Genomic DNA, 12,169 nt, shown 5'->3' on the forward strand with positions numbered 1-12,169 from the left:
GTTTTTGTTTTTAATTTTAGAGAGATTGGAAAGGAGGGGGGAGAAAGAGAGACAGAGAGAGACATCGATGTAAGAGAGAAACATCGATCGGTTTCCTCCCATATGCACCACGAACCCTGGCGGGATAGAACCCGCAATCTGGGTATGTGCCCTGACGGAAAGTCGAACTCGTGATCTTTCTGTATCGGGGATGACAATCCAGCCAAATAAACCCCACCAGCCAGAGCTAGGACAGAATTTATACCCATAAATATTTGTAATACTTACTTCTGTGTCGGACATTTTTTTCTTTTCAGGGAGAATCTGATGTCTAGATGAACGCCTTAAAGGTGTCACAGTTTCTTCAGCAGCTTTTGACCTACTAATGTGTAAAGCTTTTGCTTTTTCAATCAATTGTTTTGCTTTTGATACATTTTTTGAAGCACTGCTTGCCTAAACAAAAATTTGAAACATTAATTTAGATCACTGGCAAACATATATTTAATAACAGAAAAAACAGAAAAGGCAAAACTAGTGTTGGCCAGTTTGGCTCAGCAGTTAGAGCATCAGCCTGTGGAGCGTAGAGTCCCAGGTTCAGTGCCCACTAGGGGCACATACCTTGGCTGCAGTTTGTCCCTGGCCTGGTTGGGGTTGTGTGGGTGGCAGCCACTCGATGTGTGTGTGTGTCTCTCTCTCCCTACCCCCTTTCTCCCTCCCGCTCTGAAGATAAATGCATAAATGTCCTCAGGTGAGGATAAAAAAAAAAAAAAAAAAAGAAAAAGAAAAACTATGGAGACAGTAAAATAATCAGTGGTTGGCAGGGGTTAAGGTAGGGAGGAAGGGATGAATCAACAAAGCAAAGAAGAGTTTAAGGCAGTGGAATTATTCTGTATAATATTATAATGGTGGACACATGTCATGCATTTGTCCAAACCCACAGAAAATACTAAAACACACCAAGGGTAAATGAAATCTAATGTAAACTATGGACTCTAGGTAACAATATGTGAACGTAGATTCATCATTCTGAACAAATGTACTACTGAGCGTGCTTTCCCAGGAGTGTGCCGCACTTTTCCTTTACCCCTTTTCTTCCCCCACTCGTGTGCATCTCCAAAACTCTAAGTGTCCCCAGGAGACTTGAAACCAGGGGAGCAATAAGCAGCAGCAGTTCATCCCACACTAACCCCATGAACCCGTTCCCAAGGCCCCCTTTTCTCTGACTTTCTAGAAAGTAAAAGCAGCCCCACCTAGACTCTCTCCTGCTGCTTCTTCTATCCTAAACCCTTTCTTATTTCACTGTCCCCAGATTTAATCAAAATAAAAAACAAACAACACAAAAAAACAAATTTCTACTCTGGTACTGATAATGGAAGAGGCTGTGCATGTGTGGGTGCGGAGGGTATATGAGAAATCTCTGCACCTTTAGCTCAATTTTTCTGTGAACCTAAAACTGCTCTTAAAAAAAAGTCTATTAAAAATATATATATAATAGAAAAAATACAGTCATAAATTACATTAAATAAAAAACAAAAAAACAGTTATTCAAATATTACCAAGGCAATTAAATTAAAAATATGTCCAGTTATACTTGGTTTGACTTTTTTTTTTACTTGAAATTTATCCAGATAAATACAGTTAGTTACATTTATGAAAAAACACTCAGAAAAATGTTTATAGTATACATTAGAATTGTTGGATCTATCCCCACTATATTCATGGCATCTATTCTTTGATTTTAGTCGCCTTTAGGCTGAATCCTCTGGAGAGAAACTGAAAGGCAGCAGATATGAAAAAGAGCACTAGATAAGAATAAAATCTGGTCTACAGACCTGGTTCTGCCATTGATGAAATAAGTGATCTTGTGCATTTTATATACTTCCGCTGTTTTTTTTTTTTAATCCTCACCCGAGAACATTTTTTCATTTTTTGTTCAGATAGAGTGGGAGGGAGAGAGAGGAACAGAGAGAGAGAGAGAAACATGGGCGTGAGAGGGAAATATCGAGTGGTTGCCACCCGCACGACTCAACCAGGCCTGGGGACAAACTGCAATGGAGGTACATGCCCTTAGCGGGAACCAAACCCGGGTCTCTGGACCGCAGGCCGACGCTCTAACCGCTGAGCCAAACCAACCAGGGCCCAGTTTGTTTTTTAAATAAATGCTTATAGTTTTAAAAAATCTTTAAAGTTGTTTTTATAAACATTTAAAAGAATAGATATGAATATTTAAAAAATGTAAGAAGGTCAGGAATGTTAAGGATTTGCTTCTCTAGGAGTATAGTGATAAATTTTTATTATTCTGCTAGCAAAATTTTTGGCAGGCTGATGAACCTTATGATCAGAATGCAAAATAATCCATCTAAATTTAAATTAACTCAATCATTGAAACAAATTGTTATACAAAAAGAAGTATGTTGCCCAGCCACTGTGGCTCAGTGGTTGAACGTGTACCCATGCACCAAGAGGTCACCAGTTAGATTCCCGGTCAGGGCACGTGCCCAAGTTGTGGGCCTGATTCCCAGTGGGGGGTATGCAGGAGGTGGCCAATCAATGTTCTCTCTCTTCAATGTCTCTATCTCTCTCCCTCTCTCTCTCTCTAAAAAATCAAAGAAAAAAACATTTTCTTTAAAAGAACTATGTTTTGCCCTGGCCATTTTGGCTCAGTAGTTAGAGCACCAGATCTCGGACTGAAGGGCCTCCGATTCCATTCCCAGTCAAGGGCCCATACCTGGGTTGGAGGGTCAATACTCAGCCCCAGTTGTGGTCAGGGTTGTGAAAGAGGCAACCAATTGATATGTCTGTCACATCGATGTTTCTCTTTCTCTCTCTCTCTCTATATATATATATCTCTTTCTCTCTCTCTCTCTCTCTCCCTTTCTCCCTCCCTTCCACTCCATCTAAAAAACAATGGAAAAGTATCCTCAGGTGAGGATTAACCAAAAAAGAGGTATGTTTTGGTGAATGTGAGAAAAAGATATGTAGTTCTCCTATTACTTGAAATTTATGTTTTTTGTAATAATTATTTTTCTGATAAAAGTTTTTTAAAGTTCAATTTATAGAAAAAAAAATAAAGAAAATTAAAATCAACCATAATTTTATCACCTCAAAAATAATCATTCCTGACTCCCTACTTTCTGACCCAGCTGCCTATCCTCTCAGCTGTTAACTTGGTTACTTCTGACTACACTTCAAATCTCAGTCCTCTGAGTTCCCTATTCATCAGCCTCTGCTCCCCATTCAGCTTAGATTCCAATGCACATCACTTCTCCACTCTTAAAAATGTTTTCACCTCCTCTGGCCCCATTGTCTTCTGTCATGTTTATCTAGAAAAAAACCAACTCTGCATCAATCTTGCCGCTCTTGTTTAAAGTTAGGCAAACAATCTCACCTGTGCATTCACTACTCAACACTTACCAAGACTGCTAAACATCAAGGGACACTTCAATTCACATCTCAGTAAACTTCTCTGCCACTTTGACAGTACTGACCACTCCTTCCATGAAATGTTTGCATGACATCAAATTCTCCAAGTTGTTCTACCAGTTCAGGCACTCTTCCTATGTTTACTTCTGCTCAACCCTTAAAAGACTATGGAGTTTCCTCAGGGTTATCTTTGAGTAGCTTCTCTTTTCACCAAATATACTCTTCCTGCATCATCTCATCTATTTTCAAAGTTTCAGTTACCATCAATATGCCAATGACTCCTTCAACTGTCCCTCCAGCTCAAATTTCTGCAGATTTAGGACCATGGATCCAACTGCTAATTATAAATGGTTCTACTTGGACATCACACAGGCACCTAGAATCCATTTTTTCCAAAACCAAACTCCTCTTCTTTCTCCCACACCTAGCTTTCTTCCTATCTCAATGAAATACAACACCATTCACTCAAAAGCCCAAGCCAGAACCCTGGATATCATGCTTCACTTTCCCTTTCTTTCACCTTCAGTCCATCATGTCTCCTAATTTCTCCCTCCTAAATAACCACTGTCCACTTTTCACTACTGTCATTCAAAACAATCCAATCTCATGTGGATTACTCCAAAAGCCTCTTACATAATCTCCTAGCCTAAAATCTTGCCCACTAAAATTATTCTCCACACTGCAGAGTAATTTTTCTAAAACTTAAATCCGATTGTTGGTTCCCCTACTTAAAATGGCTCCCTACTTCTGTCAGAATGAAGTCTCAATCCCTTAATAATCCAGACCCTACTTCTCACTCCCTAAAATATAAAACCCATCTATGTGCTTTCAGAGCACTCAGTACTTACTTTATTTATTTCTTTTACTCCTTACCTGAGGATATTTTTCCATTTTTGTTCATATAGAGTGGGAGGGAGAGAGAGACAGAGAAACATTGATGTGAGAGGGACACATCTACAGGTTGCCTCCCATATGAACCCAATCATGGTCGGGGATGAACTACAACCGAGGTGCGTGACCTTGACTGGGATCAAAGCCACAACTCATTGGTCCACGGGCCGACGCTCTAACCACTAAGCCAAACTGGCCAAGGCAGTATTTACTTTATTATAAATCTTATTACATATATTCAACTGCCTGTTTACTTGCCTGAAAACACTGTAAGACCTTAAGCTCTATAAGTATCCATTCCATGTACATCTTGTTTGGAGCTGTATTCCCAATGCCCAGCATATAGCATTGCATTAAATAAATATTTATTGCATAAAAAAATGAAGCCAGAGACATTCTGAAAGCCATTCTGTAAATATCTGTTGGAACAGCTGTTATGAGTATGGAGCTCTTAGGAAAACCAATCTCTCCTCGTTCTCATAAAACATGAAAAAATCTCTCCCAGAAAATTATTAAGATTTTCTCCTAGAACTATTAAATAAGCCTGGCTAAGGCTACAAAAACCAAGGCCGTGTGGTAAGAGGTGCAATGACAGATTAACAGTATGAGATAAAATAACTGATATAAGTAAATTCAGATAAGGGCCCCAATTTAAATTGAGATTTGTCTTGCTGGAAATTTTATTAGTGAATCATAATTCTAAGCAGTACATTGCACAAACAAGGCATGGTATTTCTAAAATAAAAGTTGAATAAACTTGCAGTTAATTGGGTTACTGCTAAATATCTTATAATGCACAGGAAAATCCCCCACAACAAAGAATTATCCACCCCAAAATGTCCATAGTATCAGGGTTGAGAAACCTTGCTTTTTAGCCTCTAATCTACAGAAATAAACCAAACATTCAATCATGACTTAAAAGTAACCTTAGAAAGCCTAGTCAGTGTGGCTAAGCGGTTGAGTATTGGCCCATTCACCAAGAGGTTGCCAGTTTGATTCCCCATCAGGGCACATGCCCAGGTTGTGGGCCAAATCCCCAGTGGGGGGCAGGAAGGAGGCGGCCAATCAATGTTCTCTCTCATTGATGTTTCCATCTCTTGCTATCCCTCTCCCTTCCTCCCTCTCTCAAATCCATAAAGAAAAAAAAATTTTTTTAAATAAAAACAAAATTCTTTTCTTTAAAGTAGCCTTAAGAAAAATAATTGGGCCCTGGCCAGTTTTGCTCAGCGGTTAGAACGTCGGCCTGCGGTCCAGAGAGACCTAGGTTCAGTGCCCGCTAAGGGTACGTACCTTGATTGCAGTTTGTCCCCGGCCCTGGCTGGGTCGTGCAGGTGGCAGCCATTCGATGTGTCCCTTTCACGTCAATGTTTCTCTCTCTCTCTCTTCCTCTCTCTCCCTCCCGCTCTGTATGAACAACAACAAAAAAAAAATGGAGGAATGTCCTCAAGTGAGGATAAAAAAAAAAAGAAAAAGAATTTGGAATGTAACTCTCATTAACAAAATCTAGAAAAAGTAAATTAGACTCTGTTCTTATTGATTGCTTTCATCTCACAATAAGCTCTCTTGATGTCTTAATAAACTAACTAGAGGAATAGAAAAAAGTGAAAAATAATATAGGGTTATAGTTAATATAAATAATCTAAGAAATATGTGAATCTTCTTGTAGCATATTACTTCCAATAGTAGTAGTTGTTATGCTGCTTGTAAGATAATACAATATCACTTACAGGGCTCCCTAATATTTTAATTACCTTTCTAGTTTGAGAGGTAAAATCTCCACCAGTTGCTTCAGATTTCTTGGATCTTTTCTTAGATTTCTTCTTGGATTTTTTGGGAGCGCTAATTCTGGTGAATTTCATTCTGAAAAAAAAAAAAATTCAGAAACATTTTCATGATTGTAATGTGTAAGAAATTAAAGAAAATATAGAAAAGAACTAGAGCTCCCATTTCTGGACAGTTCTAAAAGAGAAAAAATAAAATAAAATAAAACAAACAAACAAAAAATCACCCCATTAGTTTCAAATTACTAATTCAAAAGTAAGCCAAACTCTATGTTAAACTCATAATATAAAGTATTCATTTTAGAAATTATAAGCTTTACAGAAAATTAGCCCCTAAGATAACTCTTTTTTTTAATATGTTTTGATTGATCTTTTTTTTTTGACAGAGGGTAAGGGTGAGATAGAAAAATCCATGAGAGAGAAACATCAATCAGCTGCCTCCTGCAACCCACTGCTAGGGATCCAGCCCACAACCTGGGCATGTGCTGTGACCGGGAATCGAAATGGGACCTCTCAGTCCATGGGACAACGACGATGATCAATCCACTAAGCCACACCAGGTGGGCAAGATCACTCTTATATTAGCCAAAACCAGTATGCAAGTATAGATCTTAAAGTTCGTGGCCCAGCTTAATCAAGAAATAAGGTTCTATGATTTACTTTTAATCTCGTTTGTTAAATGCACAGAACTAATATTTGAAGAATATTACATCCAGTAACTGTTATGATTAAATTTAGAACTCAAATGAGGAAGGATGAATATGTAGACATGGAATGGTGTCCAAGAAATAATGTGAAATGCAAAAAAGCAAGATGTAAGCGTATACAGTGTGATACCATTTGTTTTAAAATTTTATATTTTTATGCACATATTTATATATATAAGTTAAACAAGCATATGTAAGTAAGTGTGTATTCACAAACTCAAGACTACCTTTGGAAGGATATACAAGATAATAAGGGGAGGAGGGGGAGGGAATAAGGGTATCAGAGACCTACTTTTCACTATAAACTCTTTTATACCTTTTAAATTGTATATGATGCATAGTATTATTAATCCAAAAAATAAAATAATGTAAATTAGCCCAGCCAGGGTGTCTCAGTGGTGGAGTGTCAACCCAGGCACCAAGAGGTCACTGGTTCGATTCCCAGTCACAGTGGGGGGCATGCAGGAGGTGGCCAATCGATGTTCTCTCATTGAAGTTTCTATCTCTCTCTCCCTTCCTCCCTCTCTATGTCTAAAATCAATAAAGAAAATAATAACAACAACAATAATAATAATAACGTAAATTCTAAAGAAAGTTTAGAATTCATCTGGAATTCTTCTGAAATCACGCCTAACATTATTAAATGTGGAAAGTTAGCAGCAATTTGGACACCCTGTTTTCTTTTTCTTTTTTATTTTATTTTTATTTTTTTATCCTAACCCGAGGACATTTTTTGATACTTTGTTCAGATAGAGTGGGAGGGAGAGAGGGAGAGAGAAACATCAATGTGAAAGGGACACATCGAGTGGCTGCCACCCACACGACCCATCCAGGGCCAGGCACAAACTGCACCCGAGGTATGTGCCCTTAGCAAGTACCGAACCCAGGTCTCTCTGGACTGCAGGCCAATGCTCCAACCACTGAGCCAAACCAGTCAGGGCTTCTTTTTCTTATAAATCATATTCACTAATGCTTAAAGTATTTTCCTTCCCAGATAACGGTATATGCAGAATAATTAAAACTTTAGAACAAAAACAAACTTTACCTTACCTAATAGGACTCTCTGAATCAGAAGATACTGTTATTAATTCCGCCGTATATAAACTATGCTTTTCTGCTAAGTTGTCTGCTTTTGGAGTGGAAGGCTTCACTGGACTATCTTGCGCATCTGCAGAATCTGTACCTCTTATGATTGTTGTAGTAGGCGTCCTGCTACCTTTTGCAGATCTCCTGGTTGATTTGGGTGTAAAAACATTTACTAAGCTGTCTTCAGTTTCAGCTTTAGAATGTACCACCCTATCCTTAACTGGTGTACTAGTTTTTCTTGAAAACTTGTCATACTGAGAAAAAATCTTTAGAGGGTCATCATTTGCTTTATCTTCACAAATAAGACTTGCACTGTTACATAATGAGCTGTCTTTAAAAACTTCTGTTTTCTTTTGTCTTAAACTCATTCTAAGCCGATTTTTATTTTGTTTACCTTTAAAAGAAAAAGTCGTTTCCCTTTTTTGTGGATTTCCCTCTCTTTCACCTGGAGTAGCACCAGTATCTAACATTTTCTTATCCTTTTTCTTCAGCTTTTTACATTTCTCCTTTGTAAACCTTCTTTTATTAGTGTATGACTGTGAATTGCCATTATTTAAAACCATTTGGATATTAGGATTTTCCATGATTTTTTTAGAATTACTTTCTCTTTCTTCCTCATTTAAAGACTTTTCATTGAGCTCTTTCTGCTTATCAGAAGACTTTTTGACTCCATTTTTAAGTGCATCTGATGCTGGCTGCCTAAATGCTTTCATAAATTGTTGTCTTTCTTCCAGAGTGCACTTTGGTTTCACAGCTTCAGAATTTCCAGCTTCCAATACTGCCAATTCTAGTTCTTCCTCCTGTATAACCACGTTAGATTTTCTTTTCTGAATTGTCTGTTCATTCTCAGGATCAGACAGACTATTTTCCATTTCCAACTGCTTTTGTTTCAGGAAAATTGAGGGTATTTTCCCTGTCTTTTTGGGGGGAATAGGGTGAACTTGTGCAAGAACAGTAACTGTCTTAAAGCGCACTTGCTGGGAAATGTCACAGGTTTCTGTTTCACTTGTACAACCACTTAAGACTGTACCCTCAACAGTTTTAGAAGGAATACAAATTGACATTGTAGAGTCTGGCATCTCTTCCAGTTTATTTTCCTTGTGGCTTTTTAAAAATTCCTCATATGAGACAGTTATTATACTATCATTTAACTGGGCTGTTTTAGTCATATTATTTGCAGTACTATCTATTTCATTAATTCGGGAAGGAAATATCTGTTTACTACCCTTACCATCTTTTTTAAGATTTAGTTCCTCTGCCACGGGTAAACTTTCAGATAGATCTATTACCTCTTGATGCTTCCTTTTTCTCAGTTTTTTATAATCATTTTTTATGGTCCCTTGTTTAGGATTTAGTTTCTTAGAACATTTTTTGGAGGTCACAGTGCTTGACTGGTTTTTGCTATCTTGAATACTTTCTGCAAGTATTTCTACATGCTTCTTGTTAAGTGAAACAGAAGTACTACTCTCCACAAAATCATTTAAACTAGAGTCTTCTTTGCTATCATCACTACTAATTTCAATTGGAGATTCATTTTCAATTTTAATATTATTTAGTTGATGAGATAAATTGACTCTCCTTGTTCGCTTCTTAAACTCTATACCAGAGAACATTTCCAAAGGTATTTTACTGTCTTTGCCAATGTCAGCGGGCAGTGGTGCACATGACTTTATGTTGCACTCTTTTGCTGATTGAGTCTTCTCATTTGTGGGTGAAGTCTTTCTAAAATAATCCAGAATATTACTGGATTTTGGTGGAGAGAAAACCCTATCTCCAGTCTTCCCTATTGGTAATAAATATTTTGTAATTGTTTCACAGGAAGATCTGTCATCATCTCTTCTTCGCTTTTTGCATGCCTATCAATTTAAAAGAAGAAAAAAAAGGTTTATTTCAAGCAAAATAATACAAAACATACATTTTAAACATGGATCTAATATTTTACATAATCAGATAAGAAAGGAAAGCTCCCTTAGGAGACAAACATGATCATAAAGAAAAAGAGCTTTAAAGTTAAACCCTAATTCAAATCTCAACACCACATCAACTTATACCTTTACTATATACATATTATACTTCAATAAAAAGTGTCAAGGCCACTATTTTTAGGTACGAATGTGTTAACTTTTGAATAGTACCACCCACCTCACAGAATTTGTAATGAACATGGTACATAAAAATATGTTAAGTCTGCCATGGTCAGTTTGGCTCAGTGGTTACCCGCCAACCAAAGAGTCTCAGGTTTGATTTCTGGTCAAGGGCACGTACCTTGGTTTCAGATTCAATGCCCTGCCCTGGTTGGGGTGGTGTGGGAGGCAACCAATCAATGTGTCTCTATCACATCAGTGCCCCCCCCCTCTCTCTCTCTCTTTGCCTCCCTCCCTCTTACTCTATCTATAAAAAAAAGCAATAAAAGAATATCCTCAGCTGAGGTTTAAAAAAAAGTGAAGTCTGCCCTGGCCGGTTTGGCTCAGCGGTTAGAGCGTCGACCTGCGGTCCTGAAGACCTGGGTTCGGTTCCCGCTAAGGGCGCGTACCTCGGTTGCAGTTTGTCCCCGGCCCTGGTCGGTCATGCGGGTGGCAGCCACTCGATGTGTTCCTCCTTTCACATCGATGTTTCTCTCTCTCTCTCTGTTACTCTCTCTCCCTCCCACTCTACCTGAAAAAAAAAAAAGGGAAAATGTCCTCAGGTGAGGATAAAAAAAAAAAAAAAGTGAAGTCTGATGCATGGTAGTGACTCTACAAATATTAATTTGTTCTGTGTTAACTTTAGTTAAAAAGTTTAAAAATTTTCTATTTCTAAGAAACAGGTACATAGTGAACAAACATAGAATCCCAAAATTACTACTCAAGTAAAAATAATGGTGAAAGCCCTGACCAGTTTGGCTCAGCAGTTAGAGTCTCGGCCTGCGGTCCAGAAAGACCCAGGTTCAGTTCCCGCTAAGGGCATGTACCTTGGTTGCAGTTTGTCCCAGCCCTGGTTGGGTCGTGCAGGTGGCAGCCACTCGATGTGTCCCTTTCATGTCAATGTTTCTCTCTCTCTCTCTCCCTTCCTCCCACTCTATCTGAACAAAAAATGGAAAAATGTCCTCAGGTGAGGATAAAAAAAAAAATGGTGAAAGACAGTTTCCCATATTTTAATTTGCTCTTAAAACAGTTACTGCCTTGCCCTGGCAGGTTTGGCTCAGCAGTTAGAGCGTCGGCCTGTGGTCCAGAGAGACCGGGGTTTGGTTCCCGCTAAGGGCATGTACCGCGGCTGCAGTTTGTACCGGCTCTGGTTGGGTCGTGTGAGAGGCAGCCACTCGATGTGTCCCTTTCACGTCGATGTTTCTCTCTCTTTCTCTCTTCCTCCCTCTCTCCCTCCTGCTCTATCTCAAGATAAATGAAAAAAAAAAAAACAGTTACTGCCTTGCCCGTGTGGCTCAGCAGCTGAGCATCGACCCATGAACCAAGAGGCTGCCTGGTCAATTCCCGGTCAGGACACATGCCCAAGTGGTGGGCCTGATCCCCGGTGGGGGCATGCAGGAGGCAGCCAATTGATGTTCTCTCTCATCGATGAGAGATGAGTTTCTATCTCTCTCTCCCTATCACTTCCTCTCTCTAAAAATCAATAAAGAAAAAATTTTAAAAAAATAAAAAAAGTTACTGCCTGCCTCCTACATTATTTATTATCCTAATAATATCAAGATGACTAGAATTTTTGGTGGTCCTAAATTAGTAACTTACATAATAGTAACTTACATAATAGAACAAGCTTATTGGTTACAAAAAGCTCCATAAGTCTTTTCTTTGACTTTAACTTCCCTCCATTCATTTGTCAGAATAACAGGGAAATTTTTAAAATAATGAATGAGGGCATTATACTTTAAAAAATTAAAACATATTATAAAGCTATCGTGACTAAAAGTATAGTACCGATGTACAAAGGCAAGCAATATAATGAAATAGATTAGAAAACCAGAAAAAAGACCTAAGTGTATATTAAAGAGCTTAGGAGATGATAACAGTAGCATTCGAGTAGATAAAGACAAAGAACTAGATAAATGGTATTAGGACAAATTTCTCACCATTTGAATAAACACGAGACAAAATACATTATAGACAGATTAAAATTTTATGTTAAAATTAAATAAGTGTATTAGAAGAAAATGTTAATGACCTGTATTCCTATTATCATTACTCTCATGAGATGGTATCAATGGCACCATAGCCTCTGGAGTCAGGCAGATCTAAGTTCAAGTGCTGGTTCTGACATCTACTAATGTGGAACTTAAGCAAATTACTTTTAACTTTTTAAATTAAATTA

The 12,169-nt window shown here is 38.1% G+C and overlaps 1 protein-coding gene across 3 annotated transcripts in view; it reads right to left on the bottom strand.

Annotated features, from left to right (window-relative positions):
• ATAD5 (ATPase family AAA domain containing 5) overlaps window positions 1–12,169 on the bottom strand; it is a 49,497-nt gene that overhangs the window by 34,664 nt on the left and 2,664 nt on the right. For 2 of the 3 annotated variants that reach the window (XM_036268946.1, XM_036268948.1), the window contains exons 2-4: window positions 7,832–9,723; window positions 6,045–6,153; window positions 268–432 (exon numbers count right to left, since the gene is read on the bottom strand). In XM_036268946.1, the coding sequence (XP_036124839.1) occupies window positions 268–432; window positions 6,045–6,153; window positions 7,832–9,723 (2,166 nt within the window). The remainder of the gene's footprint in view (window positions 1–267; window positions 433–6,044; window positions 6,154–7,831; window positions 9,724–12,169) is intronic. The other variant, XM_036268947.1, reaches the window with a different exon arrangement.

This window comes from Molossus molossus, unplaced genomic scaffold, assembly GCF_014108415.1.
Source record: "Molossus molossus isolate mMolMol1 unplaced genomic scaffold, mMolMol1.p scaffold_m16_p_19, whole genome shotgun sequence".
NCBI classification, from domain to species: Eukaryota; Metazoa; Chordata; class Mammalia; order Chiroptera; family Molossidae; genus Molossus; species Molossus molossus.